At 42.7% G+C, this 17367-nt stretch overlaps 1 protein-coding gene across 3 annotated transcripts in view; it reads right to left on the bottom strand.

Moving 5' to 3' along the window:
* Window positions 1–16177, bottom strand: part of LOC147310689 (pleckstrin homology domain-containing family A member 5-like) — a 157735-nt gene extending 141558 nt beyond the window's left edge. For all 3 annotated transcript variants that reach the window (XM_086268990.1, XM_086268992.1, XM_086268991.1), the window contains exons 1-3: window positions 16056–16177; window positions 15853–15929; window positions 15098–15155 (exon numbers count right to left, since the gene is read on the bottom strand). In XM_086268990.1, the coding sequence (XP_086125116.1) occupies window positions 15098–15155; window positions 15853–15929; window positions 16056–16147 (227 nt within the window). In that variant the 5' untranslated portion in view covers window positions 16148–16177. The remainder of the gene's footprint in view (window positions 1–15097; window positions 15156–15852; window positions 15930–16055) is intronic.
* Window positions 16178–17367: the final 1190 nt, after the last annotated feature.

The following is a 17367-nucleotide window of genomic DNA, read 5'->3' as shown; positions in this document are numbered from 1 at the left end:
TAATCATTTCTAATAGTACTACCACTAACACTAGGAATTAAAGGGAATATACTGGCAGCTGCCCGTGCTGCTCCTCCTGCTCTCGAGTTATCATAGTTAGAAGACTTTCAGAAAACTTGACCTTTGACCTTGAGCCCGAGGTCACTGAAATACATCCATGGTATCAATTTCAAACTACTATCTGCCCTCGTTCTGCCTGAATGCCCGACAGGGCAACGACAATACTGCGAAAAACTGCTAAAGACATTATGACAGGCTGAACTGGCCACTCAGCAAAAACTTAATGAAAACGTGTTGGAAAGCTGTAGATCTGATGGAGAACAGCACGAGTTCAAATGTGAAAGCTGTCTTTGATTCCAAATCTCTGCAAACAAACCAGCAGATGAGACTTAACCTCGTGAACCACATCGCTGACATGTGTTCAAATTAGTTACGATTAGTTTTCTCAGTCGCACGTTTTTAGTCCTGCATATGCAAACCTTTTCTTTTGTGACGTAGCCATAGGAAAATCTAACTCATAAAAGGTTCCAAAAAGACGCTAATTACTGGTTTATTCTTGCGAGCGCTGGAAGTCAAAAGGAAATATCAACCCTGCTAAATCTATTCTGAACAGGAGGATAATCCTTGGCTGAGAGCGCACACTCTGTGACACTTTTCCAAACACTTATTTTAGTAGATGACAAAACACTTTCATTCTTCAGTTACGGAGAACATGAGCAGCACTGAGCTGAGTGATGGAGCTCTGAAGCTCAAACACAGACCTCCCCCTTCATGCTGCTCTGAGTCTGCAGAATATTAAAGTTAATTCACACAGGACACTCTTATCAGTCAAGACAGAAAAAAACTTGTGATAAGATAAGAAGAAAACACATCAGAAACTCAATCTTTCAGTTTCTCGATTCCTTCATTGCGATCCTTCTCCCTGCAGCCGTGCACTATTGGGCTTTTACTCGCCCCGCCTTTGTTAAGATCACCGATTGTCTAAGACGAGTCGCTCTTAAGCAAATCATGCGTACGGACAGCTCCAAGTGGAGGTACAACCACGCTTAACAATACACAAACACTTGAAACCATGGGGATGCTAGAAGAGGTCATCTGAATTAGGGCTGGGCCATATCATACCGTTCAAAGTGATACCGGTGTAATGTTGGGCAACGGTAAGAAAATGAAATATGCCGATAGAATAAAACGCGCATGTGCAGTGTCTTTGATTTCATACGCACATGGCGGAAAAAGCATGGCGGCGACGCAGAATGAGAAGAGCGAAAGTGGATCGTTGAATGAAACAGATGAACCTGAACTGGTTTGTAAAAATGCTGCAGCTTCACTGGTGTGGAACTGGTTTAGCTTTCATCCGTCAGATACACAACAAAGCACTATTTTTGGTAGCGCATGCTAGCGGGCCGTCGTTATTACCGTGTTGTTTGGAAAATACGGCGCACTTAAAATCATCCTTTGATTCTTCTGAAAATCGACAGTGTCCTTATAAGCAGGGGTGCACATAAGTGGTCCACAGGTGCACATGCGCTTTCAAAATAAAAGACGCACACCGGATAAGAAGTTAAAACGCGTGTTTGCATACATAAGATTTTCTGGAGGAGGACAGACATTTGTTTAGAACTCTTAAAGATGTCAAAGAAGCTCCTTTAAACAATTACTTTGGTGTTCCTCTACCTCCAAAGAAATGTCAGAAGGAGAGCGAACCACAAAAGAAGCGTGTATTCTCGGGAAAGTGGTTGCAGGAGGTGAGCAAATTATGAACGCACAGAGACAAAAACAGTGCTTTTTATATGGACGAAAACGTGCGTTGCAACGTCTTATCTGGTGCACGTCTTTTATTTTGACAGCGAATGCACACCTGCAGACCACTTATGTGCACCCCTGCTTATAATCCCGTGTGCCTTATGTATGAACTCTGGTTGTGTTTACTGACCTGGAAACGATTTTATGTGCACGGCGCTCGAAAATCTGTCAAATGTTTCAGTGCGACTTTGCTAAGCTACGAAGCCGCACCGCTTGATGGATTGTCGGAGCATTACGGCTATCGTAGGCGGAGCCTCGCGGAGTGATACGTACTGTGCTTCAACATAATGTTACCGTATTGTGTGTGTATAACCTCTTTAAGTTTTGTGGATGTTATACATGGTTATGCTGAGGATATGTCGGCCAGTTTCCACTGGAAACCCCTTTTGGTTAAACTGTCAGACAGGAATTTGCATTTGCACTGTTACATTTTATATAACTTTAATGCACATAAAACAGCTGCTTGTTTAAGTGAAAATACATTGATGGGGTGTTTTGCACTAATAAAGTTGAGGACAACCATTGACATTCACACCTATGGGCGATTTAGAGTTACTAGTTAACCTATCCCCACTAACTGCATGTGTTTGGACTGTGGGAGTACCCAAGAGAACGGAGACACGGGGAGAACATGCAAACAGAAAAGTCTTCCCAGGAGCCGAGGCCTCAGCAATGCTGAAATACGTGAGCGTGACATCATTTCAAAGAATGGAATAAAGGCCGCCTACAGCGAAAGAATCCCTTTGGAAACTCCGTCCGGACCTGAGAACTGTTCCTGAAACCTGCTTTTCCCATGTTTCACTTACCCATGTCCCATTGTCTGTGCAAAATAAAAAGAAGAGAGAGGTTCAAAACTTTTGCACAGTACTGTATTTATTCTCAACTATTAACTATTCTCTGTGCATAAACCAAATCTGACCATTACTGCTGAATCTTTCTGTGATATCGTAGAGGACATCAACATAAAAATTAAGTACACTCAAGTAACAATAAATAAATGTTAAATGTCCACACTGGAAGCAACTGGTGACTAAAGACCAAAGTGAATGACTTTCTGCCACTTCCAGTGGGAACATGGATAAAATATGTGATGGAGACACAAACTGGGTAGGACACAAGATGATGACAATTATTTGTCAAGTTGTTGTTACGAGATAACGAGAGTTTGAGCTTGTTCTGCCCAAGGAAACAGGAAAAAAAGAGCAAAGCCTTACAGCCCAAGCTGATTATTCCATGCTGTGATCAAACAAATAGTTCATTAAAAAAATGAAAAAACAGACTGGAGGGAATCACTCAGAAATTCAGCAACATTTAATACCATGTTGGAGCTCAGGGTGAGCTGCAGATGTGTGTGTGCCAGTGAGTATTATGCAGGGACTGCACAGGAAACAACTCATGAGTAGTTCAGCCCCACCCAGCTAATAACCCTCATGGGAAGTGTTTGACGTAAAGAAAAAAAAAACAAGAAAAAACCTAAAAGGAACAGATTTAATCACATTAGACGTCTTTCTGAGAGTGCTGTTATCTTCTTCAATGCCCTGTACCAACACAGAGCAGCTACTCGTGAACTACCCGAAAAATAGAGCCTCAAATCAGAAGTACCTGACTCCGTGGTATAATTCTCAAACAGCCTAAAGCAGATGACTCGTAAGCTGGAGAGGAAATGGCGTGTCACAAATTTAGAAGATCATCATTTAGAATGAAGAAATAGTTTGCTGCTTTATAAGAAAGCCCTCCGCAAAGCCAGAACATCTTACTATTCATCACTGATTGAAGAAAATAAGAACAACCCCAGGTTTCTCTTCAGCTCTGTAGCCAGGCTGACAAACAGTCAGAGCTCAAGCTGGCTGTAGTTACACCTTTACTCAAAAAGCATCTCTAGACCCAGCAGTCTTAGCTAATTATAGGCCAATCTCCAACCTTCCTTTCATATCAAAAATCCTTGAAAGAGTAGTTGTCAAACAGCTAACAGATCATCTGCAGAGGTTTATTTGAAGAGTTTCAGTCAGGTTTCAGAGCTCATCACAGCACAGAAACAGCTTTAGTGAAGGTTACAAATGATCTTCTTATGGCCTCTGACAGTGGACTCATCTCTGTGCTTGTCCTGCTAGACCTCAGTGCAGCGTTCGATACTGTCGACCATAATATCCTATTCGGTCTTTAAATCTGATGTCAGTACTTGTCTGGGCCCAAACTCCGCTTCAGGTCCCAAAGTCAAACGAACACTGCAGCATCACTGAGAGTTAAAAACTGTCTAAATTCTTTCATCTGTAATAAAATGTTCAGTGTTGCTGCTTTACCAGGTGTAACAATTAAGCTTAACATCCAGGCATCCATGAAAACAGGATTTATTAAATTCAACGGAGTTAGAAGTTAGCAGGAAGTTAGCTCGCTAGCTTCCACCTAAACATGATATAGCATGTTCTGACTGAGAGATTAATGAAAAATTCAAACGTACAGCTCTGCTATCACTTCCAACATAAATGAAGACAGAAAACTAAACAGCAGAGATGTTTGTAGGGTTACTGAAGTTGGGCTAGCTGGTATATAATGATGTGCTACGTGATTGCTAGCGACACAGCTATGTTAGCATAGCATAAACAGTGAAGCTGGAGGATGAACGTGTCCCAGTTAGGTAGGTACTAAACAGTACCTGGTACTATCACTGTAATTCATTATTATCAGGAAGTCCTAAAAACTCCCTGAAAAGCCTTCAGCTGATCCAAAATGCTGCAGCAAGAGTCCTGACAGGGACTAGAAAGAGAGCAGATTTCTCCTGTTTTGGCTTCCTGTTAAATCCAGAATTCAAAATCCTGCTCCTCACATACAAGGTCTTAAATAATCAGGCCCCATCTTATCTTAATGACCTTGTAGTACCATATCACCCTATTAGAGCACTTCGCTCTCGCTCTGCAGGCCTACTTGTTGTTCCTAGAGTATTTAAAAGTAGAATGGGAGGCAGAGCCTTCAGTTTTCAGGCCCCTCTTCTGTGGAACCAGCTTCCAGTTTGGATTCAGGAGACAGACACTATCTCTACTTTCAAGATTAGGCTTCAAACTTTCCTTTTTGCTAAAGCATATAATTAGGGCTGGACCAGGTGACCCTGAATCCTCCCTTAGTTATGCTGCAATAGACATAGGCTGCCGGGGATTCCCATGATGCACTGGGTGTTTCTTCTTCACTCATGTGTTTGTTAATAGACCTCTCTGCATTTAATTACTAGTCAATATTAATCTCTGCCTCTCTTCCACAGCGGGTCTTTGCTTTGTCTTCCTCCCCTCAACTTCCTCTTCCTGTTAAAAGGGAGTTTTTCCTTCCCACTGTCGCCAAAGTGCTTGCTCATAGGGGGTCGTATGATTGTTGGGTTTTTCTCTGTAATACTATAGTGTCTTTACTTTACAATATGAAGTGCCTTGAGGCTGCTGTTGTTGTGGTTTGGTGCTGTATAAATAACACTAAATTGAATTGAACCTGTCCAACACACTGCTCTTTACTGTAAATCCACCAGAGTACAGCTTGCTAACCTGTTCATCCTGCAGTAAACAATATTTTACAGACACACTTTTGAACAGAGAGGTCACCAAAGAAGTAACAGTGCTAATGAATGAGATCCCATAACCCAAAGTCATGAGCATGAAGCCCTCAGTTTCTGTTCCTCTCACCTGCATAAACTTAAAAGGTATTTTTGTTGCTACAGACATTTTAATTACGCTTCTCTCCTTCACTCAGACGCTATCAGATCCCCTTCATGGCCTGTCACCAGTCTTTGTTCCTATTCTTTCATACAAAACATGAAAGCAGCTGTGCTGTAACATCTCACAATGTCTATGTCACTGGCAGACAACAGGGACCGTACACATTTCATGTCGTGACAGAAGTTTACTTAAGCACTTGTTGGCAGTAGCAATACAGCCCCATTAATTTTACAAACTTAGTTAGTACACAACTTCTCATTCGTATCATAAAATCACTCAGCCGTGACCTTTTCTGGACTGCAGATCTGGCGTACCGGGCATTTGCTCATTGCATGCACTTGTGGCCGATATACTTTTGGTTTTTTCCTTGTCGATATAATTTTAGAAACTATAGGCCGGCTTGAAAGTCCACTTTGCATCGGCCCTACAAGTACCGGCACAAGCCATTTGTTAATTTTTCATTACTGACATTGTATTGGCCAATCTAATCTCTCAACACAACCGACCTACCTTACGTTCGCTGTGCGCTCATGCACCTCGTTGAACAGAAGAAGTGATGGAGACGGACAGCTTGCTCAGCTCTAACATCGCATTGAGGAATCGCACAAATCAAGTGGACCGTCTGACCAATCGTGGTGGACCAAAACTTGCTGATGGCTAAAATGGAAAATGTAATTACTACATCTATTAATCTCTGTAATATAATATTAACTATGATAAACAACAAAACTATATGGAAAACGGATTTTTCTTCCAACAGTGTGTTTATTTATCTTCAAACATAACACCTGTACACGACCATTAAAACGTAAACAAGATGCTGAACTTACACTACAAACTACACATACTGCAATAGTGCATATATCACCATAAAGGGGGGGGGGGGGGGGCTGTGTGCGACTCCCACCATATATGACTCACACTCGCAGGTTACACGTACATTAGAAAGTAGTCATTCAATACCAAGCAATAAACATCATCCCCAAATTTTCCACCAGCCGGGGCAAGTCTCCCCTGCGTGGTGATCTTTTCTAAGCTCAGAGTTTATGTTAATTCTGAAATCCATTCTATCCTTGGTCGATCCACCTCTTTCCAAGCAACTGCAATCACTCTGTTGGCCACCAGCAGCCCTTATGTGACAGCTGGATAAATAACCAGCAGAAAAAGTTTTGGTTCTAAATGCATCTCTAATATTTCTTATTAATATGAATATTTCTCCTGTAAGTCCTCTCTCCAGAACTCGAGCTTCTTTGCTGACGTTTCTGGAGAGGCAGCCACCAGTTCATTATACATTTTAGAAATCAGGCCCCTTCCCTGACAATCTTTCACCATCATTTCTTCGAGTTGATGGGCCAGAAATGGACAAGGACTAGTTTTGCTGTGTTCTAATAAAATCTCTCATTTGTAAATATCAAAAAAAACTTGCTGTGGGCAACAATTTCATCAAAGGACAACAAGTGTTTGTCTGGATTGTGGAAAACTGAGACGACTGGTCTTTGTTTGTTTGGGTTTTTTGCAACACAGAAGAGAACCTTAAAACATTTGTCATATACTTTACAGTAATGTTCAATATTCTTTGCTCATATTAAATGTTTTAATAAGTAAATATTTTGCCCCAACAGTTCAGCCAATAAAAGGCTTTCCTTAGGCACATTTTGTGTGCAGTTTGCAGTCGATGCAAAAACTGAAAGCTTGCTGGTGTCAAACAGAAAAGCAGCCCTACTGCTTACTCAAACCACACACACTCGTTTCTCACATAATTGTGAAAAACTGGTTCTGCACACATTAACGCGTCGCAGCCATTAGATTCCTCTAACAGGTGGAAATGACTCGTGGGAACACAACCTGTAAGCTGCCAGGACCAAACAGCAAACTCAATGAATAAACATAATATCTCACTGATTAAAAACAACAACAACAACCCAGTAGCATGGCTACTCATTAGGACACAGTCCAGCTTGTTTGTTACACTTAATTTGCACTTTAATCACACACAAGTCCAAACCTGTGTCGCCTACACGCTGAGAACGGCACATGTTCACTGTCTTATTGAAAGTCATGAAGTTTTACTTAGAATAAGCTGCTGCATGCATGAAGTTGTGTTTTCTGGTGGGAGAGCAGCAGGGAAGATTAGTTTGTGTTACTCTGTTTATTTTGTATCCTTCCCAAAGCACTGATCCTCTGCCAAGTCAAACCAACAACTCACAGACATAGTAGAGGGAAAGAGAGAGGATCAGGAAAGGAGGAGGAAACTGGCAGCAACAGTGGCCAGACATAACTACGACACCGTGATGTCAGCTCCAGGTTAGACTCTCCGATTCTCTTTCATTCAGTTCCTCCATCCTGTCCTACCCTAATGTTTATCTCTGTAAAATGCGGAAAGATTTGACTACCGACAGTAAACACAAGTGCATCTGATGTTTCCACTGATTACTATTGACTAAACTTGACTAAACACACAGACATTTAGAGACAACAGGCCCTCGTAATCATTTCTATTAGTTCTTTGACGTTTGCCTGCAGGTGCATGTGAAGTTGGTCCAATGTAATGTAAAGTCTCTATGGATGAGCACATGAATGTCTGCTCAGAGACTGATGCCAACTACATTTACATGAGCCAGGCTCATTGCTCTACCTGCACACTCGCCTTATTCACCCATTCATATGTGCACTTTTTTCTTCCTAAATGATTTCTAACATTCATACACGCCAATGGATGCAGCTTGGGCACATGGACGTAGAAATTTCTAAACAGAAATCTCCGGCAAACAAACAACCAGTTCATGTCTCTAATTGCCTTTCCCGTTTTGGAACAAACTCTTATTTGTGATTCCATTTTGAGATATGAAGTTACAGACAGCAGCAACCACAGTGAATTATCTTCCAGCGAAACGTGAAAGGATGATGGTAAATTCCATACAATTACAGTTCACGTCGGCAGTAACGACACCTGATACATTAAAATAGTTAAATCGTTTTGTGAATTTGCTAAAACAATGTCTTACTGTACTATTCTCTGAACCCTCTCCAGTCTGACCAGCAGTGACATGTTAGCCTCATGTTCTCCTTAAACTGCTGTCCAAAAAAATGATGTGGGCTGTATAAATACTTGGAAGAATTTCTGGTCTTGTTGGGAGAGACAGGGTCTATCCCACTTTGGATGGAGCGGCTCTCATTTCTATAAATGTTATCCCCCCAAAACCACATCCCCTTAGAGACTGTGTTTTCTCCAAAAATCAACAAAAAGAAATTTAAACACTAAAATCACAACAAAAGAAAAATATAGTGTCCACAACTGTACCAAGGAGTAAAACAGTGACATGTGGATTATATGTTAGGTCTGACTCCTGGAAGTCTCTGTTAGTACATGAATTAATAATTAATAAACTGGTTTACTCTGCCTTAGTGAAACCTGGAAGATTATGTTTGAATGAGTCAACACTCCCAACTCATGCTAAAGTCAGAATCCTCGAAGCACAGGGGAGCTTTCAAGAGGAGCTTTCACTCCAGCTTAATAATCAACCAAAGACCCAGACAGAACTGTAGTTCATTTGAAACCCTGATGCTTAGTCTTGTGGTATGGAGGGCCTCGAGTGCCAAAATGAAATAAACATATATTTAATTATTAAGACATTTAATTAATTATTTATATATTTCATTAATCAACTGTTTGAAAGCTTGAGTTTTCAGTTGCAACATCTCTCTGTGTGCGTCTGTGTGTCTCTGACCTTCTGTGCTAATCATCATTACGATGGAGGTAAAAACCCACATGATCGCACTCGTCTGTTCAGCCAAGCCGACGACCGCGATGCAATGCACAAAATTACAAAAGTAAGAGCTGTGCGATTGGCCGACATGCCACAAAGATTGTATCTCATGACACAGAATGTGATATGTCAACACGCACCACCCACGACACAAGTGAAGCAGCAAGCATAAAAACGGCGTAAGGAACGACGACGGACATGACAGTGGAGAAAATGAACTGAATCCGTTTTTAATAGGTTTGATTCATCCCCTGCACCCCTTCCTACTGCTACACCCACCACCACCATCTGGGCACCTGGGGGACTGCTCGGGCTTTGGCGTTGATGTAACGCCGCAATGCATTGTGGGAGCGCGGCGCCATTTGAGAAGGCCACGAATCAAAACAAACACACTGTGTTGGAAGGACGACTGCCAGAACCATGCTTAAAATCAGCTCAAAAGTCAAAGGACTGTATCGAGACCGGTTGTGCCCGGACACCAAGAGACGGTACTTGGAAAAAATAGCGTGCATCGGTAATGTGGACCCGTTTTTCTCTCAGCTGCAGACTTGCTGGTGTTTAAGGGTTTGAGAGTAAAGATTAGACAGAAAAACAATCTTTAAAAAAAAGACGTGCTTGCACTCACACATGCTATGCATAATTACAACATTTCACAATTTATAGAAGTGCAAAAATCTCTCTAAGATTGCAGTAGCAAAGTGGGAGACAAACAGGAGAAGGGGATGAACGAACTCACCACACACAGGATAGCTGACTGTGAGCACACACCATCCTCAACAGGTTTCCATTTATTTTGCAATTTTCCAGTAAGATCATGCTGTAAAACTAGTTCCACAAGATGATGAATGACCTCTTTTTACTTTCAAAGAGACATGAGGGGTACTTCACAGAGTCTGACCTACATCGATGCATCCACACAGTGTCCATGGTTACCATGATTGCTGCAGATGCACTAAAATACTGTGAATTAAACTCGCACTGCAAAAACCTAATGGTGACATGAGTGTCCAGGTTATTCATTACGACTGAACGGTATAATTTGGTGAAATTATACTTTAGAACAGGGCTGCCCAATCCCGGTCCTCGAGAGCTACTATCCTGCAGCTTTTAGATGCATCCCTACTCCAACACAGCTGAATCAAATGGTTTGATTACCTCTTCAGCATGCCATCATGTTTGGCAAAGGCCTGATAACAAGCCATTCATTTGATTCGGGTGTGTGGGAACAAGGATGCATCTAAAAGCTGCAGGACAGTAGCTCTCGAGGACCGGGATTGGGCACCCCTGCTTTAGAAGTATCATAGAATTCAGCTGAAGGTGACGGGCCCCCGAGGTGATGGGCCCCCGAGGTGGCAGGCCCCCAAGGTGACGGGCCCCCGAGGTGACGGGCCCCCGAGGTGACGGGCCCCCGAGGTGACAGGCCCCCGAGGCCGCAAGCTGTGTCCTCCCGTCCTCGGAAATCTGGACTTGTGTGGACTTTCCACGCAGGAACAAACAAGGATTTAAGCACAAACTCCACTATGTTGCTGTATTTTTCCTGAAAGACCTCAGTGCAGCACCCAGTAGGGAGGGTTGCTGTAGCCCAGGAGGTCGAGTAGGTCATCTGCTGACTGAAAGGTTGGTGGTTTGATGCCCGGCTGCTCCAGTCTACAAGCCAAATATCCTTGAGCAAATTGCTCTCCGACGCATCCACTGGAGTACGAGTGTGTTAGACAGAAAGCACTCACATAGAAAACTTAGCCCTTTTCCATTAGTACCAGCATGACAGTTTTCAATTAGGCGATAGTACCAGGTACTGTTTAGTACCTACCTAACTGGGACACGTTCATCCTCCACCTTCACTGTTTATGCTATGCTAACATAGCTGCCTCGCTAGCAATCACGTAGCACATCATTATATACCAGCTAGCCCAACTTCAGTAACCCTACAAACATCTCTGCTGTTTAGTTTTCTGTCTTCATTTATGTTGGAAGTGATAGCAGAGCTGTATGTTTGAATTTTTCATTAATCTCTCAGTCAGAATATGCTATATCATGTTTAGGTGGAAGCTAGCGAGCTAACTTCCTGCTAACTTCTAACTCTGTTAAATTTAATAAATCCTGTTTTCATGGATGCCTGGATGTTAAGCTTAATTGTTACACCTGGTAAAGCAGCAACGCTGAACATTTTATTACAGATGAAAGAATTTAGACAGTTTTTAACTCTCATTGATGTCGCAGTGTTCGTTTGACTTTGGGACCTGAAGCGGAGTTTGGGCCCAGACAAGTACTGACATCAGATTTAAAGACCGAATAGGATATTATGGTCGACAGTATCGAACGCTGCACTGAGGTCTAGCAGGACAAGCACAGAGATGAGTCCACTGTCAGAGGCCATAAGAAGATCATTTGTAACCTTCACTAAAGCTGTTTCTGTGCTGTGATGAGCTCTGAAACCTGACTGAAACTCTTCAAATAAACCTCTGCAGATGATCTGTTAGCTGTTTGACAACTACTCTTTCAAGGATGTTTGATATGAAAGGAAGGTTGGAGATTGGCCTATAATTAGCTAAGACTGCTGGGTCTAGAGATGCTTTTTGAGTAAAGGTGTAACTACAGCCAGCTTGAAGGCCTGTGGTACATAGCTGATTAATAAAGATATTTACAGTGTAGTACTGTCCACTTAGTTTTGTAGCATTTGACTGAGTCTGAGCAGAGAGTAAAGCCAGAGGCTTGCCTCATATTCTGCTCAAGGTTTGCAGACTTTCAGTCATTGTGGTTCTAAACTGTTTGTAGAAAACTCCCCACAATGAAGGTGAAAAAGCCTAAAATAGAAAATAAAGTTAAAATCTATACTCTTACAACTTTAAACCTTTACAACATAAAATAACTTAACCTTCTACATAACAAATGTACAGTTTCTGTCATGCACAATATTTAAACATGTACTTATTTACTTATAACCACAAATTTGTGCCTCATCAACGGGGCTGCTAATGACAAGATAAACTTCCACAAGCTCCGTTACAACACTCCCTCCAACCTCCCCGACTGTCGCCAAACTGCACCGACAACAGTTATACAGGAAGTCGTTTCTTCAAAATAATAGCATCACAACTCCAACAGGAAGTTAATCCCAGCTGATAGTACTGCCAAAATAAGATGCAAGTAAGCAAATAAAAGTATTTAGGGTTATTTATACGAGAGGGACTTTGTTTCCAGGCAATCCAACATGTCTCTACCTCAGGCTTAAAGAATTCCTAAGTGAGTTAAATTATAAATATGAGGACATAAACACATTCAAAATGGAAACTTGGAGATTAACCCAAGCAGGAGGTTTCTGACCCTGAAAAGCTCAGCCTGAGGACAAATAACCTACCATCACAAACTCAGGGAGCAGAAATGCCCTTCAACGCCACTGATGAGGCGTGAGCTGCGAGAAAACACTCCCAATAATGGACTAATAGAAAAATGACCGAAGAGGAATTTGAGAGGAATGTGGGGGGGTTTCAAGAAGTGGTGATGATGCAGTGTCCTTTAGTGTGACTGCTCTGTGTCAAATGCTTCTCATTGTATTCAAGCCTGTGAATGTGGCAGCATGAATGTTCGCCTTCAGCCGAGCACGCCACTTCGAGGACAGCACAGAAGTTGCTTTTTATGGCCTAATATCCAAATGAGCTTTTCCACCTGTGATCACTACTTATTTTGTCCTCTAACAAAACAAACAAAAAAATAAATCACACTGTTGAGTTATCAGAGCACCCACCAGCTAGACGGGCTACTTACAATTTGCCAATACCTTACTTCACATTTGAACTGGCATCATTCAGTCTCCAGAGATGACCGACTTTGACCACTTTGCCTCCTCCTGTCACCTGCTCAGTACGGCTATATCGGTACACACAATTTGCTGCATTGTCCTGGTAACTAAATGTTCAGTGTTTGTTTAAATAAAGCATAGCGTGACCTAAGCTAAGCTGGGGCAGTCCGTAATTAGTATACATAATTGGACAGATCTCAGCCAAACAGGTAAAACAATAGTAAGTTACACCATTTGCTTCATTCTTTAATCTTTTTTTAAACTTGTTTATAGTTTACAATTAGGTTAAGTTATTCAATGCAACTGTATGTATTATTGTAGGGTCTACCTTGCAAAGCAAAGTACCTTGAGGCGACTTGTCATTTGGTGCTGTATAAATAAAATGGAACTGAGGGAAAAAATGCTCCAGCTGTGGTCAACTTTAGCCAGGTGGGCCACGGCATTTATAGGCTGTGAAAAATGCTCCCCACATGGACTGCTTCTTGTTGTGTGCCAAATATGAGAAAGGTAGCTGAAGATATCGGAGTCTGTGTCCCACTGTCCTGAGTTAGTGTCTGTTGATCTCTGGCTGCTCCAGTCTGCATGCCAAATGGGTAAGATATTAACTCCAAGTTGCTCTCCGGTACATCCACTGGAGTGTGTGTGTGAAAGCACGTCAGCAGAAAAAGAATAGAACAAAGTGCTTGTATGATTAGGTGGTGAATGAGGCCAGTTGTATAAAGTGTGTTGAGTGCTCAGGTAGAGTAAAGAACAAGTCCATTTACCATCTTTTTGACTCTTTAGATTGTTTCACTATTTTGCAGATGGTCCAACTGGTGAACGACACAACAGGAGCTAATTCAAACAAAAGATAATACTTAGAGTATGATGGTACCAATGTAGTGATTCCATTACAATGATCAGTAGCACTCGTCACAGCGAGCCATGTTTTAGATAAACACTTTTGGCTGCATGTATCAAACACCAGCTTGAAACGCTCGATAAGCAAACGAAACGTCAGTAAGTAATCAGAAAACATTAGAGACGTGTGCCCTCCCCAAGAAACAACGAAAGCCAGAATATATGCACGAGTTCTTTTCTTTCCTATCATGTGAAAAACAACTCAAGCACCATCACACACTCATGTCTCTCTGTACTGCCTCTGAATGTGTCCTGATCTAATCCCAGCCTCTTTAAAATGCTCTGGCTGCATTTGCAGTTATCCAACTGTGCAAGCATGTAATGCTTAACACATGCAACTGTGCTTGCAGGTTTACATGTCCATGTGCATGCATTAATACACTGAAGATGTGTTTGGGTACACTCTGCATGCATGTATACATACAAATGAGCACCAGGTTTGGTCTATTTATAGAATGGCTATATTAGCTCACTGCATGTGTCAGCTGCTGCTTTCAAAATATCCACAGATAGCACCAGCAGCTCCAGTAAAGCTGCACCAGCAGCTCCAGTAAAAGTCAGTGTGAAAATAGGTGGAAGAAAATCAAAGTGTATCTGTGGTGATCAGAGAGCTGCCAGACAGTCACACCAAAAAACTAACATGTGTGTGCAAAAAGCTCACAGGTTGCTGAAGTTGGTTATAAACCTGGAGTGGGTGCACACATACACAACAGACACACAGCACACCAACAAGTAGAGCCTGTTAAGCAGTGGAGCAGCGTCTGAGTCACCCTTGCTTGTCAAACTTGTGCCTCACTAACAGTACAGACTTGTTCTTGGGTAAATCCCTTCACTGGAGAGAGTGTGTTTATGAGACAGAGGCGAAGAGCTGTTCAGTCACATCAGTTTTCTACATGTGTGGGTAAGGATGTGTGTGCACATTACAGGGCCGCTAAACAGAAGGATTTGGGAATTCCTCCAAAGGAGCAGACAGGCCAAGAGGTGGGAAGAGGGGAGGGAATCTCAGAGCTTACCAAGCACACAAAGCAGCACCCCACTGCCCAAGACAAGCCACCCAACCCGTCTCCATCCCTCTCTGCATCCATCAGTGTCTTCCTATCTATGTTTTTTCCATGCCACACATTCCAACTCACTTGATGAAGCAGCGAGCTCCCTCAAATGTATATCCTTCCTCCCATCCTGTTGGTAAATCTGTGAGGGAGGGAAAGAAAAACAACACAAGACAGCAGGAACATAAGGAACGGTGACAGAGACAGCGAATCAAACAGCAACACACTTTTTCTAGCATAATATCTCGTTTGGATTGCGCCCTTTTTAATCAATCCCGCCCCCTCCCTCCTGCAGAATTTATCATTTTGTGTGCGTCTGCCTGCTCAGTATCACGCTGGTGGAATACACCATTGATGTGCATGCACCCAATAAAAACCTCCCCACGGCAGATGTGCAAATTTGGGGGCAATATCGTCTCTGAGCTGACGCACAAGCCGCAGCGCATTGTTCTATAATCGGCCGTGGTGACTGGAAATACTGGGTTTCTGCAGCAAAGCGGGGTATGTATCAAATGTCACTGCAGGGAATCCGCTTGGAAATCGGCAAAAGCCTACGTGACATAACTTTTAAAAAGTGTGTCGCAAAGTGTCCAGGTGGAGTAAGTGGGGTGGGGATGGCGGGGGGACGCCGTGCGCAACGGTCCGACAGCGGAGAGGGGCGACTGTTGCTTTGCTGCAGAGAAGAAATCTACCCCCGTCGTCTTTCACGCTCTCCCCGCAACTTGTCGCCCCTTTTTTCCCACCGTGACGCGCACATAACCTTTTCTAGGCGATGCGTGCGTGCGTGCGTGCGTGCACGGATTTTCGCAGGAATGTAGAAAAAACACATCCTGTATTACCTGGGGTTTTTCTGTGCCCCGTGATGACAGCTTCTCCTGTAACTGGATGCAACCAGGTTGTACTCTTTGCTTCTTCGCTGTTGGTGAAAGAAAACGGGGGAGGGAGAGGTGAACAGAGAACCCGAAAAAAAACCCCAAACAAGAATGCGTCGGAGAAAAAAGCAGTAGGTATCCATAAATCCGTGTATCCGCGTCATATTTACTTAATGAAGAATATGCGTCCATCCCGAGTCACCCCATAACTCCAAGAAGAGGGAAGGCAGGAGAGCCAGTCCGGCTGAGGATCCGCCGCCATGTCTAGTTTGGAGCTTTGCTTTACTACGGGTATGGGCTGGAGTGCGCGGCTCCGTGCCAAGCGCGCGCGCACTTCATCCTGTGCGCGCCTCAAGGAAATGCGCGAACGCGCAGAAAAGATAAAGATGCAAGCAACGATTTTGTCACAAGCCTGGGGAACCGATGGGCTCGTTTTTGGCAGCCGTGCGACTAAACTGGTGCCGGTGAACGTTCCAGATAACACGTAGCTTCATCTGTTCCGTATACGAGCTTTTCACAATGCACCAAATAAATTCAGATAATAGTGACACTGTTTCTTCTTCTTTCGTTTCGTATATGATAAACTTTATTTCCACTTAGGTCTGCCCTTCTCTGCAGATCAACACGTTCCCTGTGAATTATTGTTTTTTCACCATTTATATGGCAAATGGGGTTGAACTCATACCAATCAGGCATGATTATAATACTACTGTGAAAGAAGCCAAGGAAAAAGACCGTTTCCATGAAAGGGTGCACATGGTCTGCAGCAACGTTTAGGTAGGTGGTGCATGTAGGGAAATGTTCAAAAAAGGAGTCTGTGGCTGACGGGTGTTCCTGGTTTCTAAAAGGAAATGTTTCCAGTTGAATTGTGACTTGAAGATTGTTTTATTTATTACTAACTAAAGACTTAATAATAAACTCCTTCTTAAATAAGCATAAACGTTCCAAAAAACAAGACATTTATCCAGAACAACCTGTGTACTCCTAACCTCTCCGGCCATGCTCCTCCTCTTCCCAAACCACAAAGGTTTTCCATTGCACTTACATGCTTAAAGTGATGGGCACCTCTTTTGATTCTTATCACAAACAGGGCCATATCATTACCTTACGAAAACATAACCTAAATGTTCAAATGTATTAATCCTGAAAATATCAATTATGTAACTCACAAGCATCTATGAATTACAAACCAAACATGAAATTAATTGTAAATCCAAATATAAAGTAGATATCTGGCGCCTACAGTAATATCCACATGGGTGGCAGGACCCGAGGTTTCCAGAGCATCAGACTGTGTTTCCTAAGCACGTGACACAAGCTCCCGGCCATCCACGTGAAAAAAGCAAACATGATTCATCAGAACAGGCCATCTTCCTCCTTTGCTCGATGGTCCACTTCTGATGCTCATTGTTGTCACAGTCATTATGGGCACACTGACAGGTTTTGGCTGTGCAGCCCCACAAACAAACTGTGATACCCTGT

The sequence above is a fragment of the Aulonocara sp. 'chitande type north' Nkhata Bay genome, linkage group LG17 (genome assembly GCF_057382095.1).
Source record: "Aulonocara sp. 'chitande type north' Nkhata Bay isolate Kocher_YH1m ecotype deep benthic linkage group LG17, A_spYH_male_GT1.1, whole genome shotgun sequence".
Classification (NCBI taxonomy): Eukaryota; Metazoa; Chordata; class Actinopteri; order Cichliformes; family Cichlidae; genus Aulonocara; species Aulonocara sp. 'chitande type north' Nkhata Bay.
The sequence above is the reverse complement of the archived record's forward strand: the minus strand, read 5'-3'. Positions and strand labels throughout refer to the sequence as shown.